This window comes from Orcinus orca, chromosome 15 (assembly GCF_937001465.1).
Source record: "Orcinus orca chromosome 15, mOrcOrc1.1, whole genome shotgun sequence".
NCBI lineage: Eukaryota > Metazoa > Chordata > Mammalia > Artiodactyla > Delphinidae > Orcinus > Orcinus orca.
Window position 1 is genome coordinate 24,671,508 of NC_064573.1, and position 17,649 is coordinate 24,689,156.

The 17,649-nt window shown below is 46.3% G+C and overlaps 1 protein-coding gene across 6 annotated transcripts in view; it reads right to left on the reverse strand.

Annotated features, from left to right (window-relative positions):
- Window positions 1–17,649, reverse strand: part of CTIF (cap binding complex dependent translation initiation factor) — a 301,292-nt gene that overhangs the window by 92,898 nt on the left and 190,745 nt on the right. For 5 of the 6 annotated variants that reach the window (XM_049697879.1, XM_033421376.2, XM_012531707.3 and 2 more), the window contains one exon: window positions 826–1,318. In XM_049697879.1, coding sequence (XP_049553836.1) covers window positions 826–1,318 — 493 coding nt within the window. The remainder of the gene's footprint in view (window positions 1–825; window positions 1,319–17,649) is intronic. The other variant, XM_004266079.3, reaches the window with a different exon arrangement.

Consider the following 17,649-nt stretch of genomic DNA (forward strand, 5'->3'; position numbering starts at 1 on the left):
TTTCCAAGGTGACCTTACCTGCACCCCTGGCTGAGGACGGGGAGCTAGGGTGCTCAGAGTGGACTTAACGATGCCAGGGACGGAGCTCCAGCCCTTCTCTGGAGGCTGGGGGCATCTCTTCCTGAATTTGTGAACTAGGCTTTAGAGACCAGGGCCAGCAGTAGGGTGAGGAATGTGAGGCTCCTGGGGAGCAAAATTTAAGGAGGCCCTCCTTCTCAGGGCTGTGCCAGTGCAGGATGGGCATCTGCGTGATGCTGAGAGTGAGCGCCTCCTTAAATTTTGTCCCTTAGACCCCTCCCTACTGCTGATTGGTGAAGGGGGGGAGTGGCAAGGCTGAGGCCAGTCTGCTGCACTCTGCCCAACTCACCTTTGCTCTCCCCTGGCAGGGAGCGCAGCCTGGTACTCGCCTTCGCATTCTTATGTTATAGGCTCTGTGTTTTCCCTAGATGCCCTTTAGCACTAACAGGGCAGTATCTGCCACCAGATAATGCTGGAGGGAAGAACCAGGCCTTCTCTGCCCACCTCCCATCACCTGGAGGCACACGCCTCTTCCTCCCCTCCCTTCTCGGGCTGGGGGCTGGTACCGAGTGTTCACCCGGGACTCTTGGAGGGTGGAATGTGCTGGAGGGGGTTCACATGCAGAGCTGGCCATGGGCCTGCCGTCTGGTGGCCGGGGGTCCCTCAGGCAGCGTTGACCAGGTGTGCTGGGGCCACATGAGCCTCCCTCCACGAGGCTCCCCAGGTCCGCAACCCCGAGCCCACCTACCAAGATGCCTACCTCGCGCTGTCCTCCCTGATGCAAGAGAACAAGGAAAATTCAATTACCGGTACCTTTTCTTTCAGCCTTCGCCGCAGCCTGTCTTTGGAAGACTGGAGCAGGGTAACTTTGGGCCGCTCCCCGCTGCGCTCGGGAATAATACTGTCTTTACGCTTTGTCTCAGCCTCTGGACCTCCTGGCTGCAGCAGGGGCAGCCTCTCGGAAGCCACTGTGGCCAGGGCATCAGGGCTGCAGGGGGGCTCGAGGCCGCTGTGCCCGGCATCCCCCAGGGCGTCCTCGAGTTTGGGGCTCTCCATGGTCACGGTCTCTTTGGCACTGCGGTGGGCGCCTGCCTCCCCCTTGTCGCCTGGTGGATGCTTCATGTTGCTGTGATGCCAGCGCCGGTTCTGGCTGTAGCCGTGATGGGTGGACCTCCCTGAGGGGTGGGGCACTGAGCCCCCCTGGTAGGATTTCTGGTGGTCCCTGTTGTGTTTGGCACTGCCCGGTGGGTGGTCACCATGCTGTTGAGGCTTGTTCCCTCCTGGGGGTCTCTGCTGCCGCCTGCAAACCAAAGGGGAAAGACAAAGAGGGTCACTGGGGCCGCTGGCCAGGGTCCCTGTGTCCAAACATTAGAAGGAATTCATTTATTCATTTTTTCAATACCCTTAACTGAAGGCCTCCTGTGCACCAGGCTTTGTGATGGGGCTTGGGGATACTAGCAGAGAATATGACAGACAGGTCCCTGTGATTATATAGGATTTAAGTCAACCCTTGACTTAAAATAAGTATTTTATTCCCTTATTAGAATATGCGTTAGTACACGTGTAGGGAACAAAATTAAAATGACAGAGTATACAGTGAATCCTCCTGACTGTCCCCAGACACCCAGTATGTTTTCTTGAAGCAGCCATTATCATTTTGTGAACATATTCTATGCATGTTCCAGTAGATATATACACAGACCTGCATCTGATAACAACTATCCTGTTAATGACTTTTTAACCATCATGACTCATGAAGAGTTATACCATTCGTTACACAGCCTTTCTTTGGGTACACTGACATTTCTGCCCCCAAACTCACTAACAAAATATGCTATAAGAAATTGTTACAGGCAGAATCGTGTTTCTCTCAAATCCATATGTTGAAGCCTCAACCCCTAGGACCTCAGCATGTGACTGCATTTGGAGATGGGACTTTTGAAGAGATGATTAAGTTAAAATGAGGCTGTTAGGGTGGGCCTTAATCTAATTTGACTGGTATCCTTATTATTATTATTATTTTCGGCCGTGCTGCACATGCCTTGCGGAAACCAGGGATGGAACCCGGGCCCTGGCAGTGAAAGCACTGAGTCCTAACCACTGGACCGGCAGGGAATTCCCATGACTGGTATCCTTATAATAAGAGGAAATTTGAATGCACAGAGACACCAGGGATGCAGGTACAGAGAAGAAATCCCATGTGAGGACACAGCCAGAAGGTGGCCATCTACAAGCCAAGGAGAGAGGCCTCAGAAGAAACCAAACCCAATACCTTGACCTTGGACTTCCAGCCTCCAGAACTGTGAGAAAGTAAATTTCTGTTGTTTACCCACCCGGTCTGTGGTATTTTGTTATGGCAGCCCGAGCTGAGCAATACAGAAGTGATATTTAACATGGTGGTTTTAGGCAGACAGGCTCATCGAGTTTTTTTTGACAATTTCAAAGCAGAGATTATCATATGGAACAAATTTGAGGTGTACATCACGGGACAAACCCCAAACGTGTTGATTTGAAGACTAAGGGAGAGCAAGGGGGTGGGGGTATTCTGAGGACCCTTCAGTCCAGCAGCTCAAGGGCTGCTTCCAGCACTGAAGCACTCCTGTGTTCCACCTCTGTTTCACCCTCACGGTGTTTTCCATGCCATAACCTTATTTGAAGTGCATTTGGAGAACACGATAACCATGAGCCTCTCAAAGTTGTCAAGCCAGTGAAGAAGTGGAGAGAAGACGTTACATTCTAGGGAATGAGGCCCCTGTCCCAGTCTGTGATCCATCTCTTTGGCAGGTACAACAGAACTTCGCTGCACTGCATTTCATGAACAAATTATATTTATTTGCTCTAAAATTATTATTACTTATATAAACTCAATTTCACTGTTCACTTGATAAATTTTTTTTTATTAATTTTTATTGGAGTATGGTTGCCTTACAATGTTGTGTTAGCCTCCACCACACAACAAAAGGAATCAGCCATACACATACAGATATCCCTTCCCTTTTGGACTCCCCTCCCATTTAGGTTACCACAGTGCACTACGTGAGTTCCCTGTGCTATACAGCATGTTCCCATCAGTTGTGCATTTTATACATAGTATCAATAATGTATATGTGTCAATCCTAGTCTCCCAGTTCCTCCCATCCCACCCCTTTCCCCCTTGGTAGCCATACATTTGTCCTCTAAGTCTGTGTCTCTATTTCTGCTTTGCAACTAAGATCATCCATACCATTTTTCTAGATTCCACATATACACGTTATTATACGATATTTGCTTTTCTCTGACTTACTTCACTCTGTATGACACTCTCTAAGTCCATCCACATATCTACAAATGACCCAATTTCATTCCTTTTTATGGCTGAGTAATATTCCATTGTATATATGTACCACATCTTCTTTATCCATTCCTAAGTCAATGGACATGTAGGTTGCTTCCATGTCCTGGCTATCGTAAATAGTGCTGCTACGAACATTGGGGTGCATGTGTTTTTTTGAATTATGGTTTTCTCTGGGTATAGGTCCAGTAGTGGGACCATATGGTAGCTCTATTTTTAGTTTTTTAAGGAACCTCCATACTGTTCTCCATAGTGGCTGTATCAATTTACATTCCCACCAACAGTGTATGAGGGTTTCCTTTTCTCCACAACCTCTCCAGCATTTACTGTTTGTAGGTTTTTTGATGACAGCCATTCTGACCAGTGTGAGGTGATACCTCATTGTAGTTTTGATTTGCATTTCTCTAATAATTAGTGATGTTGAGCATCTTTTCATGTGTTTGTTGGCCATCTGTATGTCTTCTTTGGAGAAATGTCTTTTTAGGTCTTCTGCCCATTTTTTGATTGGGTTGTTTGCTTTTTTGATATTGAGCTTCATGAGCTGCTTGTATACTTTGGAGATTAATGCTTTGTCAGTTGCTTCATTTGCAAATATTTTCTCCCATTCTGAGGGTTGTCTTTTCATCTTCTTTAAGGTCTCCTTTGCTGTGCAAAAGCTTTTAAGTTTCATTAGGTCCCATTTGTTTATTTTTGTTTTAATTTTCATTACTCTAGGAGGTGGCTCAAAAAAGATGTTGCTGTGGTTTATGTCAATGAGTGTTCTGCCTATGTTTTCCTCTAAGAGTTTTATAGTGTCTGGTCTTACGTTTAGGTCTTTAATCCATTTTGAGTTTATTTTTGTGTATGGTGTTAGGGAGTGTTCTAATTTCATTCTTTTACATGGAGTTGTCCAATTTTCCCAGCACTACTTATTGAAGAGGCTGTCTTTTCTCCATTGTATATTCTTGCCTCCTTTGTCATAGATTAGGTGACCATATGTGCATGGGTTTATCTCTGGGCTTTCTATCCTGTTCCATTGAGCTATATTTCTGTTTTTTGTGCCAGTACCATACTGTCTTGATTACTGTAGCTTTGTAGTATAGTCTGAAGTCAGGGAGCCTGATTCCTCCAGCTCTGTTTTTCTTTCTCAAGATTGCTTTGGCTATCCGGGGTCTTTTGTGTTTCCATACAAATTGTAAAATTTTTTGTTCTAGTTCTGTGAAAAATGCCATTGGTAATTTGATAGGGATTGCATTGAATTTGTAGATTGCTTTGGGTAGTATAGTCATTTTCACAATATTGATTCTTCCAATCCAAGAACATGGTATATCTCTCCATCTATTTATATCATCTTTGATTTCTTTCATCAGTGTTTTATAGTTTTCTGAGTACAGGTCTTTTGCCTCCTTAGGTAAGTTTATTCCTACATATTTTATTCTTTTTGTTGCAATGGTGAATGGGATTATTTCCTTAATTTCTCTTTCTGCCCTTTAGTTGTTAGTATATAAGAATGAAAGAGATTTCTGAGTATTAATTTTCTATCCTGCAACTTTACCAAATTCATTGATTAGCTCTAGTAGTTTTCTGGTGGCATCTTTAGGATTTTCCCTGTATAGTATCATGTCATTTGCAAACAGTGACAGTTTTACTTCTTCTTTTCCAATTTATATTCCTTTTATTTCATTTTCTTCTCTGATTGTCGTGGCTAGGACTTCCAAAACTATGTTGAATAGTAGTGGTGAGAGTGGACACCCTTATCTTGTTCCTGATCTTAGAGGAAATGCTTTCAGTTTTTCACCATTGAGAATAATGTTTGCTGTGGGTTTGTCATATATGGTCTTTATTATGTTGAGGTAGGTTCCCTCTATGCCCACTTTCTGGAGAGTTTTTATCATAAATGGTGTTGAATTTTGTCAGAAGCTTTTTCTGCATCTATTGAGATGATCAAATGGTTTTTATTCTTTAATTTATTAATATGGTGTAACACATTAATTTGCATATATTGAAGAATCCTTGCATCCCTGGAAAAAATCCCACTTGATCATGTTATATGATCCTTTTAATGTGTTGTTGGATTCTGTTTGCTAGCATTTTGTTGAGGATTTTTACATCTATGTTCATCAGTGATTCTGGCCTGTAATTTTCTTTTTTTGTGATATCTTTGTCTGGTTTTGCTATCAGGGTGATGGTAGGCTTGTAGAATGAGTTTGTGAGTGTTCCACCCTCTGCAATTTTTTGGAAGAGTTTGAGAAGGATTGGTGTTAGCTCTTCTCTAAATGTTTGATAGAATTCACCTGTGAAGCCATCTTGTCCTGGACTTTTGTTTGTTGGAAGATTTTAAATCACAATTTCAATTTCAGTGCTTGCGATTGGTCTATTCATATTTTCTATTTCTTCTTGGTTCAGTCTTGGAGGGTTGTGCTTTTCTAAGAATTTGTCCATTTCATCCAGGTTGTCCATTTTATTGGCATATAGTTGCTTGTAGTACTCTCTTATGATCCTTTGTATTTCTATGGTGTCAGTCGTAACTTCTCCTGTTTCATTTCTAATTTTACTGATTTGATCCTTTCCCTTTTTTTCTTGATGAGTTTGGCTAAAGGTTTATCAGTTTTGTTTATCTTCTCAAAGAACCAGCTTTTAGTGTTATTGATCTTTGCCATTGCTTTCTTCATTTCTACTTCATTTATTTCTGCTCTGATCTTAATGATTTCTTTCATTCTACTAACTTTGGGTTTTGTTTGTTCTTCTTTCTCTAGTTGCTTTAGGTGTAAAGTTAGGTTGTTTATTTGAGATTTATCTTGTTTCTTGAGGTAGGATTGTATTACTATAAACTTCCCTCTTAGAACTGCTTTTGCTGCATCCCATAGGTTTTGGGTCATCGTGTTGTCGTTGTCATTTGTTTCTAGGTATTTTTTGATTTCCTCTTTAATTTCTTCAGTGATCTCTTGGTTGTTTAGTAGCGTATTGTTTAGCCTCCATGCGTTTGTATTTTTTACAGTTTTTTTCCTGTAATTGATTTCTAATATCATAGTGTTGTGGTCAGAAAAGATGCCTGATATGATTTCAACTTTCTTAAATTGATTTGTGACCCAAGATGTGATCTGTCCCGGTGAATGTTCTGTGAGCACTTGAGAAGAAAGTGTATTCTGCTACTTTCGGGTGGAATGACCTATAAATATCAATTAAATCTATTTGGTCTATTGTGTCATTTAAAGCTTGTGTTTCCTTATTTATTTTCTGTTTGGATGATCTGTCCATTAGTGTAAGTGGGGTGTTAAAGTCCCCCACTAATATTGTGTTACTGTTGATTTCCCCTTTTATGGTTGTTAGCATTTGCTTATGTATTGAGGTGCTCCTATGTTGGGTGCATAGATATTTACAATTGCTTTATCTTCTTCTTGGATTGATCCTTTGATCATTATGTAGTGTCCTTCCTTGTCTCTTGTAACATTCTTTATTTTAAAGTCTATCTTGTCTGATATGAGTATTGCTACTCCAGCTTTCTTCTGATTCTCATTTGCATGGAATATCTTTTTCCATCCCCTCACTTTCAGTCTGTATGTGTCCCTAGGTCTGAAGTGGGTCTCTTGTAGACAGCATATGTACAGGTCTTGTTTTTGTATCCATTCAGCTAGTCTGTGTCTTTTTGTTGGAGCATTTAATCCATTTACATTTAAGGTAATTATAGATATGTATGTTCCTATTACCATTTTCTTAATTGTTTTGGGTTTGTTTTTGTAGGTCTTTTTCTTTTCTTGTGTTTCCCACCTAGAGAAGTTCCTTTAGCATTTGTTGTAATGGTGGTTTGGTGGTGCTGAATTCTCTTAGCTTTTGCTTGTCCGTAAAGCTTTTGATTTCTCTCTTGAGTCTGAATGAGATCCTTGCTGGATAGAGTAATCTTGGTTGTAGGTTCTTCCCTTTCATCACTTTAAATCTGCCCTGCCATTCCTTTCTGGCCTGTAAAGTTTCTCTGAAAAATCAGCTGATAACCTTATGGGGATTCCCTTGTAGGTTATTTGTTGTTTTTCCCTTGCTGCTTTTAATACTTTTTCTTTGTATTTAATTTTTGTAAGGTTGATTAATATGTGTGTTGGCATGTTTCTCCTTCAGTTTATCCTGTATGGAACTCTCTGTGCTTCCAGAGAACTCTCTGGAACTGCTCTCTGGGAAGTTTTGACTATAATATCTTCAAATATTTTCTCAGGCCCTTTCCCTTTCTCTTCTTCTTCTGGGACCCCTATAATTCGAATGTTGGTGCGTTTGAGAGGTCTCTGAGACTGTCCTCAATTCTTTTCATTCTTTTTTCTTTTTTTCTTTCTTTTTTTTTTTTTTTTTTTTTTGCGGTGCGTGGGCCTCTCACTGTTGTGGCCTCTCCCGTTGCGGAGCACAGGCTCTGGACGCGCAGGCTCAGTGGCCATGGCTCACAGGCCTAGCTGCTCCGCAGCATGTGGGATCTTCCTGGACTGGGGCACGAACCCGTGTCCCCTGCATCGGCAGGCGGACTCTCAACCACTGCGCCACCAGGGAAGCCCCAGTTTTGGTTTTAACCCCACCTCTGCCTGTGTGCCACCCTCAGGCATCTGATCCTTGCCCAGGTGAGTGGGAGCAAAAGCAGCAGCTGCTTGGAGCCCACTTGGGTACTCCCAGTACCTGCAGTGGTAGGAGCTGGTGTATGGGTGTATTGTTGCCCCTGCCCCCTGTGCGTCTCTCAACAATGATGCCTTGCTTTCCAGGCAGACCCCGCTTCCTCTAGGGGCATTCCTGGCCACGCGTCCCCTCAGTCCTGTCCCTTCTATTGTATCTGCGTGGCCAACTGCGTTTCTCTCCCCAGGTCTGTTCTTCCAACCCCACGCTTCAGCCCTCTGACCCTGCCAAGAGTCCCCTCGGTGGACTCTTGTCCCAGGCAGGGGTGCCCAGAGCTGATTCCCAAGGAGGTTTTGGGGTGGGCGGTGCAGGGAAAGATGACCCTGGCACGAGGGGCAGGCGGGCCTGCTCTGGTGGGAGCCCCTCCCAATGCCCACAGAGGCAGAAGCAGCGGATGGGGAAGGGGTTTATAATGGCAGCTCCGCCCCTTGCATGCCACGCTACTATGACGCCTTGCTATGGTGTCTCAGGCTTTTTCCACAGACTTTCCCGGTTGTGGTGCTCCTTGTTCCTGTCCCTTCAGGCTGTTTTTTCACAGCCAAGAGCCGTCCTCTCCCTGGCTCTGCACTCCAAACCCCTCTTTCTAGCACCCAGCTCCCCTTCACAACAGGTGACTCACGATTCAGGCTGGAATGCACGGAGCTGCCGTCTAGATCATGCGTGCGGTTCTTAACTTTGTCTTGCCTTCCATAGACCATCTGCAGTGTTCTCCTTTGATCCCCCAAAGTTCCTTTTCTGTCCCAGCTCATTTCCCCTCCATGAGGGAGTCTTTCTTAATGTGGGGACCCTCACCTTCAGCTTCTTGCTAGGGTTGCTGGTCTCTTTTTTGATTCTTTTCTTTTTTGTCTTTCATTTTTGTAGGTGTCCAAAGTCTACCACTACTGTTCAGCAGGAGCTCTATAGGAATTATTCCATTTGTAAATGTGTTTTTGACGAACTTGTGAGGAGCGACAAATTCCGCATCCCTCTATTCTGCCATCTGGATCAAGGGGCAATAATTCTGTATCTGTGAAAATTTGGGGGTGTCTTGGGTTGGGGTTATATGGGTCATTTTCCCATTAAAATTAATGAAAAAATTTTCATTGAAAAGCTTTCCTTTCTACCGATACCAAATGTTGGTGAGGATGTGGAGAACAGGGAACCCTTGTGCACTGTTGGTGGGAATGTAAATTGGGGCAGCCTCTGTGGAAAACGGTATGGAGGTTTCTCAAAAAAACAAAAAAATAGAACTACCACGTGACCCAGCAATTTCACTCCTGAGTAAATACCCGAAAAACCCAAAGACACTAATTTGAAAAGATACATGCACCTCAGTGTTCATAGCAGCATTATTTACAATTCCCAAGATATGGAAGCAACCTAAGTGTCCATCAACAGATGAATGGATAAAGAAGATGTGGCACATAGATACAATGGAATACTACTCAGCCATAAAAAGGAACGAAACTTTGCCAACATGAATGGACTTGGAGGGCATTATGCTAAGTGAAATAAGTCAGAGAGAGACAAATGCTGTAGGACATTGCTTGTATGTGGAATCTGAAAAGTACAACAAACTCGTGAATAAAAAGAAGCAGACTCACAGGTACAGAAAACAAACTAGCGGTTACCAGTGGGGAGGGCAGAGGGGCAATATAGGGGTGGGGGAGTGGGAGGCACAAACTACTGGGCGTAAGATAGGCTCAAGGATGTGCTGTACAACACTGGGAATATATATGATATTTTGTAATAACTGTAAATGGAAAGTAACCTTTAAACATTGTATAAAAATAAAAAATTAAAAGAAAAGCTTTCCCTAAGTGGCAGGGTTTTCAGGGGGAATTAAAGTTGTTAAGTGAGAGACAGGTGTATAAGCTTCTTTTTCTTTCCACGCAAACAGTAACTTACAACCCACTGTATATTAGAAGTAGAAATTAGTATGTTTCTGGAGGGAAATTTGACAATTGGTTACAAAAGCCTCTAAAACATGTAAACCACTGGACCTTGCAATGTATCCACGTGTGACAACTTATCCAAAGGAAATAATCAAAGCACAGGGATGTAGGAATAAGGATATTCATCTCAGCAGTGTTTAGAACAGCAGTGAAAAATGGACTGTGGAGAAATTAAGAACATGGTGAAAAATTCACTCTGTAGCATGTGTTGTAATACATGCAGCATGGTGCTGTTTTTTAAGGCAAGTATGCATATGCATAGAAAAACTGGAAGGATACACACCAAAATGCTAACAGTCATTATCTCTAGGGGATGGGATGAGGATTTTTCTCTTCTTTTTTGTGTTTTCTAAATGAATATAACTTTATTTTTCTAAACTTTCTATTGTGGGATAATTATAGATTCAAATGGAGTTGTAAGAAAGAATACAGAGAGATCTTTTGTATCCGTTACCCAGTTTCCTTCCATGGTAACATCTTGCAAAACTATAGTTCAAGATCACAACCAAGATTTTGACACTGATACAATCAGGACAGAACATTTCCATCACCACCAGGATCTTCCATGTTGCCCTTTGATAGCCACATTTACTTTCCTCCCACCACCTCCTCCTTAGCCTCTGGCAATAATTAATCCAGTCTCCATTTCTACAATTTTGTCATCTCAAGAATGTTATATACATACAGTATTTAGCCCAGTGGGACTGGCTTTTCTCACTCAGCATAATTCCCTGGCGATCCATCCAGGTGGCTGCACGTATCCATAGTTGTTCCTTTTTCACTGCTGAGTAGTATTCCACGGTGTGGATGTATCAGTGAGTTTAGTCATTTACCCACTGAAGGACATGTGGGTTGTTTCCAGTTGCTGGCTATTGTGCAGACAGCTGCTGGGAACATTTGTTTACGGGTTTTTGTGTGGACATAGTTTTCATTTCTCTGGAATAAATGCCTGCAAGCACCATTGCTGGGTCACAGGGTAGTTGCGTATTTAATTTTTAACGAAACTGTCAAACTGTTTTCCAGAGAGGCTGTACCATTTTACATCCCCAGCAGCAATGTATGAGAAGTTTTCAATCATTATTTCTTTGGGTCATTTTTCAGTCACACCCTTTTTTTCCTCTACCTCCTGGATGACATGTCTGTTAGATTTTCAGTTATGGTCCCTCAGGTCTGTGAAGCTCAGTTCATTCTTTTCAGTCTGTTTTCTCGCTGTTACTCAGACTAGATCATTTATATTGTTCTATCTTCCACGACACTGGTCTTCCCTTTGTCCCCTCCATTCTGCTGTTGAGTCCATCCATTGAGTTTTTAATTTAACTCAAGTTTTCATTTGATTCTTTGTTATATGCTGAGACGTATTTTTTCATTTGTGTCAAGTGTGTTCCAAATTGCTCTTTGAAGCGTTTTTATGCTGATTACTTTAAAATCTTTGTCAGATAATTCTAATATCTCTTGTTATTTTGGTATTGACATGTATTGTCTTTTTTCATTCAATTGAGATCTTTCAAGGTTTTGGTGTGACAGAAGATTTTCAGTTGAAAGCTGGACATCTTGGTTATTATGTTACGAGACTCTGGACTTAATCAAACCTTCTGTTTGGCTGGCTTCCTCTTACCTTGGCCCGATAGTAGAAAGGGCTGTGCTGCCTTAATACTGTGGGGTCGGGGGAGAAGTCAGGTTCCCCACTGGGTCTTCTCTGACAGAGCAAAGGGGGTCCTCTTTAATGCTGGGCACAGTGGGGGGTTCTGGTTCCACACACAGAAACCTCCTCGGCTAGGAGGGGCAGGGTGTCGCTCCCCACATGGCCTCCACTGACACAGAGGGAGGGGTGCTCAGTGACCTCCAGGGTTGAGTCTCAACTCCCCACCCAGCTTCACTGACACCAGGCTGGCAAGGTTTGGGTGCCTCGTCACAGCCTGGCAAAGGTGGAATCTCAGCCCCTCGTTTGGCCCTTACTGGCACGCGTGGGGTGGAGCCAGTTTTCTCTAGGGCGTTTGCCTGAAGTAGAGCAGTTATTGTCTAAGAGTTTTCTGTCTTAAGAGTCCGCCCCCTGCCTGGTTCTTGGGCTGCAGCGGGAAGGCTTTTGTTGTGGCCATTTCGGTCTGCCTGCCCTGTGGGTGTTTCTGGGTTGCCGGCTTCCTTCACTCCAAGTCTGGGATTTATGAGGCTGAGAGGAAAACTCAAGCACATCACTGCTGTGTCATCCCTCAGGTGCCAAGCTCCCCACCCAGTCTGACTTCTTCTCGCTGCCTTTCAGAGTTCTCTTATGTTTGTTTGTATACTTAGATGTCCAGGGTTTCTAGTTGTATTTATTTTAATAATTTAAGAGGCAACACAGCAGAGTCAAAAGAGGCAGCCCCTCCACCCGATCCCACCACTGCCACCACCGCCACTGGCACTCAGTTTCATTCCCTAATGGTCTCATTCTAAAAACAGGGATCATCACGGGCCTAACACTAAGTTCTGGAAGAAGGTCCGTTTGCATTCAGGGCAGGGCAGGGCACCCGGGGAACGGGGACGAGCTGGGCCCCATCAGCAAAATGACTCACTGAGCTGGATTCCTCCTAGGATCACCAACTGGCCTTCAGAGGTGCCAGATGCCCGAGACACAGGTCAGCTCAGGAGCCTGGATCCCTCATTCTGAGAAGCACTGGGAGAGCGTGGAAGAAATTTCACGGCCCACCAACTCCCTGTGGCACCACGAGCCGTGACGTTTTGTAAATTCTCCCTACTTTTATTTTTTAATTACTTTAAATTAACTGGCCCTTTTTCCTTCCACTCTCTTTGTTCTTTGAGTGTAATTTTTAAGCCCGGAGAAGAACCTTGGAAATTCCCTGGCAGATAACGCTTGCTTCTCACAACTTCTGTCATCCTTGTTTAGAATTTTTGCGGTGCGGGCAGCTATGGCCCAAGGAATGCCCCCAAAGAATGGCTGACCAAGCCCTTCCCAGCATCTGTCATGAGACTGGCTTCCCACTTGCCATATCAGGGATTCCCCTCTCTTTGCCCAGCATCTCCCCCAGCTTTCCGCCCCCTCCCGCACCCCCCCTGCCCCCACCAAAATCCATTTCTCTTCACGTGGAGGAGGAAAAAGGTAATTTCTACATGGCTGGTCAAGGTCTCAGAAAGAAATCAGCTAGGCCTTGGAGAGCTTCTTCTATTCTTTCCTGGAAATTCTCAGGGGCCTGGAACTCCATGTCCTCCTAGTTCAAAAGGCCTTGGAGCCGGCCGGCCCTGTCAACACAGCAATGACCAAGAGGGATGCCCGAGGTTGCTGAGCATTAGTGGTTGTTTTCAGACTCACTCTGCCTGGGTGGCAGTTCCTTTGCACACGTGGAGTGACGTCCACGGCGGGGCGAGGAGACGCTTGGGAGTCCACCCGCAAGGGCGCCCTTTTAACTGGGCAGACAAGACTCATGATTCAAAAGAAGGAGGGCTGATATGGGGCTGGACAACAAATGAGATCGGCTGCGTGGCCCCTAGGAGGGCAGGGAAGAGCCAGATGCCCTTGGAGGAGGGGCATGGGGCATGGAGCCCCTTTTCTTCCTTCCTGCTTAATTTTCAGGGCCAGTGATCATTGGGACTGGTCTCTCTGTGCAGGCCAGTCAAGAATCTTTCTTCCCATTTTACAGATAAGCCAGCTGAGGCTCAGTGAGGAGAAGTCCCACACCAGAGGGCCTTGCAGAAGCTCCCAGGAGTGTACCCAGCCTGTGAGCCAGTCACGGCTTCCAAGCGTCCACCTCCTGTCTCCCACTTGCCCTCAGATCCAGCCCCCTCAGGAGAGAAGGGCTGAGTTACCGCTGAGACCTGCTGTGGTGATGACCACATGGGGCCCATGCTCCTTGGCCTGGAAAAGGGCTGAGAGGGCCTTAACTCCTGGAACAGACTTGGGGCAGGGTCTTGGGCTCCAACAATGGAGACCCAGGCTCCCCTGCTGTGGCCATTCACAATATTTGTCAGCGGCTGCTGGCTGAGCTGGCCAAAACCAGCTCCTCTCTTCTGTGTTTGCTGGCCCTGGGTTTCGTCGATACCTTCCTTCAGGGGCCAGCTGGCTGCTCACCACGAAACCTGTGCGTTTAGGTTTGGCTGATCTGGGGACGAGGCACTGTTGCTCCCAGTGGTGGGTAAGGAAGCCACATTTGGTCTCAGATCCCCAGATATGTGGGTCCAGGTTTCGGAGACATACTAAACATGCAGCCCCGCGAGCCAAAAGGGGCAAAAATCCACCTCCCTGTCTGCTTATTATGTTCTAATCTCTCGGGGGAAGTTTCCTCTGGTGGGGGCAGGGCGGGGGGAGGAATGGCTTAGGAGATAAGATTAATATTCCATTTGTGCTACTGGCAACACCTGCTGTTAGGAAAATAATGCTTATTTTTTTTTGAGGATGGAAATTGTCAGTATGCTTTTTCCATCACTCATTTAGTTTATTCTTTCTTCTTTGGGTTCTGAAATCAGACGTCTTGTTCCACTCTAAGACTGCTCTCTTTTATTAAGAAAAAAAAAAAAAAGTTCTCCGAAGACCACAGCTGCATTTTGGGAGGTGGGCGTAGGGAGAATAACTTCAGATTTTGTTTTTAAAAATGATTTTAACAGCAGTCCAAATGCAGACAAACGTCTCTCTGTTCATTTTTTATTTCATAATCACTCCCAACTAGATATTCTGAGGGCCACCAACTTATTATGGTTCTCTCAATGTCGGACACTTCACCACATAATTTGTAGGTCTGCTTAAAAATTTCTGAAAGCAAAATTCCTAGGGCGAGTGGTTTGAGAACTATGCATGGGCTCATATTTCTTGCTTTCAGAAAGTGATGACTGCTTATTACTAGCTTAGGCGCCTCCACTCCTGCCCACCTACACATGCCCCGCACAGGTCCCACCTCCCCTGCCACCGCCGCTGCCGTGACAAAGCACGAGCTGAAATGTAGGGGCTCAGGCACACGGCTCCGGGGCTGTTTAGCTTAGCTCGGCATGTGGGGCACGGAAACAAGGGTCACCCGCCACACAAGGCTGCTCCAGTTTGCAGAATGGGAAGCTTAGCAAGGAAAAGCATAGCGGAGACTTATCTCCCTCTTCAGGGAGCCAACCAAGGGAAACATGACATTGGCTTACCAAAGAGACAAGGATCAGAGTGGCCTGTGTTAACTGAGCACCTACGATACACTCGGGGCTGAATTAGGTGCTGGAAACCCACTGAGTCTGTTCTGTAGGACACTCCTCGTCTGGTCTGTCTGTGAGACTACAGCCAGCTCAGAGCCTGGCTTGGGGGGATTTCACCCCTCTGTGTCTCTTTCCCTAGCTGTGTCGGCCCCCAGCTCCGGGGTGGCTGTGAAGATACACGAGAGACAGCATTAGAAAGCTTGGTCTTACATATGAGAAAGCCAAGGTTCAGGGAGGTTGCTTCGTTCCCCTCAGGTTGCCCAGTTAGTGGCAAAGCCTGTCCTGGAGCTTGGATCTGTGTTTCTGCTCTAAGGTACTGCCTGAAACGCTACATGATTGGATTTAACAATGACTTTTCTGAGGTCTTAGGAGGTCGTAGGTCTGGAGAACTGGGGCATTACTAGCCACTTAGATAAATGCCCCGCCTGTAATTGCCCTCATCCACATCATGGCAGGAACGCCAGCACCGTCCCCGCCGGCTTTGAGTGCCAGGCGCACTCCTGCACCAGGTTCCCCTGACAACGTGCGAGGAGCAGCACGTGCTCAGGAGCGCTCCTGCTGCCTTGGACGGTCAGCCAAGCTTCAGAGCCTCCCACCCATCAGACTGCGACTCTCCTTTCGCTCAGAGTTGGGTAGGAAATGATTCAGGACTGAGACCTCTGCCAGCCGAGGCAAGAGTTCACGTTAAGAAGTTCAGTCTTCCACTGAGTGGACATAAAGCCTTAGAGACCAGATGTTTACCTGGCGAAAGGGATGCTCTGGGATGGAAATGAGAGGGTCTGACTCTTCACCCTGAGGCAGAGAAAAGATTTTTCACACCAACTACACAATGAATGAACAAAGGAATGAGGGAGGAGGGGAAAGGCTGGTTCATTGACTGCTTCATTAATTAAACATGTTTAATTAATGAACCTCTGTCTGGAGGTTCAGCAGAGGTATCGATGGGCTTGCCCAAGGCCACATGGCTCCTGGAACACTCTGAGGGAAGCTGGGAGTTGGGGGAGGGGGTGATAAAAGCTGTTCAGCTCTCCCTAAGGAGTCTCTCAATACCTCTCCTAATCCCACCCGGGCTTTGAGGCCCAGACCGGCCCAGGAGCCTTCCCCAGCCCCCAGGGTGCCCCCTCTATCTCTAGACCCCTCACGAAATTAGTCTGGCTTCCCTCGTCTCTGCCACCTACGGCCTTGGGCGCTCCTCTTGTGAACACTTCACAGCATCTACTTCCCTCAGACGTGTGAGAACCTTCTCTAAGTCTCCCTCGGAGTCTGTGGTGGGGCCGGGCATTCATTCATGCCTGAAGTGAGCCCCTCAATGAGCCAGATCTTGACTCCAGCGATGACTCCAACACAGGGCTGTGTCCTTATAGAGCTCAGGGTCCATTTGGAGAGACAGACACTAATCCAGTAATTACAGAAACAGGTATCTGGCTACAACCAGGAACAAGAGTCATGAAGGAAGGGAAGCAGAGAGTAGCACAGGGGTCTGTCCTAGTCTGATCCTAGAGGCAGGACTGGCCATATAGTTTGCAGGGCCCTGTGCAAAATAAAAATATGGGCCTCTTGTCAAAAACTGTCAAGAGTTTAAAGCAGAGCATTAAACCAAGTGCAGCCATTCTGAGCCTGGGTCTCAGCACAAGAGCGCAGACTGCACACCCGAGAAGCCAGCCCTGCCCGAGGAACGGGACTGGAGCTGAAGTCACGAAGCTGCAGAATGACAGTAATGAAAACACGGTAACGCGTGTGAAGCGCCAACCACGGGTCCGGGCAGAGCTTTCATTTACTCTAAGCGGGAGGGACCACTGCACTCTGCTTTACAGAGAGGTCAGTGAGGCACAGAAAGGTAAGTACTTGCCTAAGGCCACACAGCTTGCAAGAAGCAGAACTTGGTTTGAACTTAGGTAGTTTGGCCCTAGAATGAGTGCTCTCAACCCCCATGCTCTCGTCTCAAGGGTCTGCGGCCTGTTCCACGGTCCTGAGGGTCCAGGGCAGCCTGCACACCACTGCTGAGCCACTGGAACCCCAATCCAGAGGACCCCAGGCCTTGGCCAAGGCCAGGGTGGGAGGGGTCGTGGCTCTGGCGGCACGTGGTGTGGAAGCTCAGCTAGATATGCAGACGCAAAGGCCAAAGGCTGAGCCGGAGGCCACTGGAAACGGGGAAGCTGAGGCCCGGGAGAGGGGTAGCCTGGGAGGGCTCTGGACGGGCGTTCTGGGTTGAGGTTTGGAAATCCGGCCTTCCAGCCTTGGCTCCACTGCGTCTGGGGAAAACCACAAAAGCCACATGTGGCCCTCGGGTTTCCATCTGTGCTGGGAACAAGCCTTTCCCCACCACCGTCTGCTAGTTCCTGCGGCTGGGGTCTGTGGGGCAGGGCTGGGGGGAGTCTGAGTTTTCAGGTGGCCCGCTGGCTTTACCCTTGCACTTGGGCTGGGCAGGGGGTGGGAAGAGCTGTAGGCTCCTGCACCCTCCTCCATCTTAGTTAGGGCAGCACAGAAGGCCATGAGGAAATAGCTTTCTCTGGGGTATTAGATGCGGCTCTGAGTCTCACTCAACTGCTGGGGCATTTCTGAGGCCCTCCTCTCAGACCCACT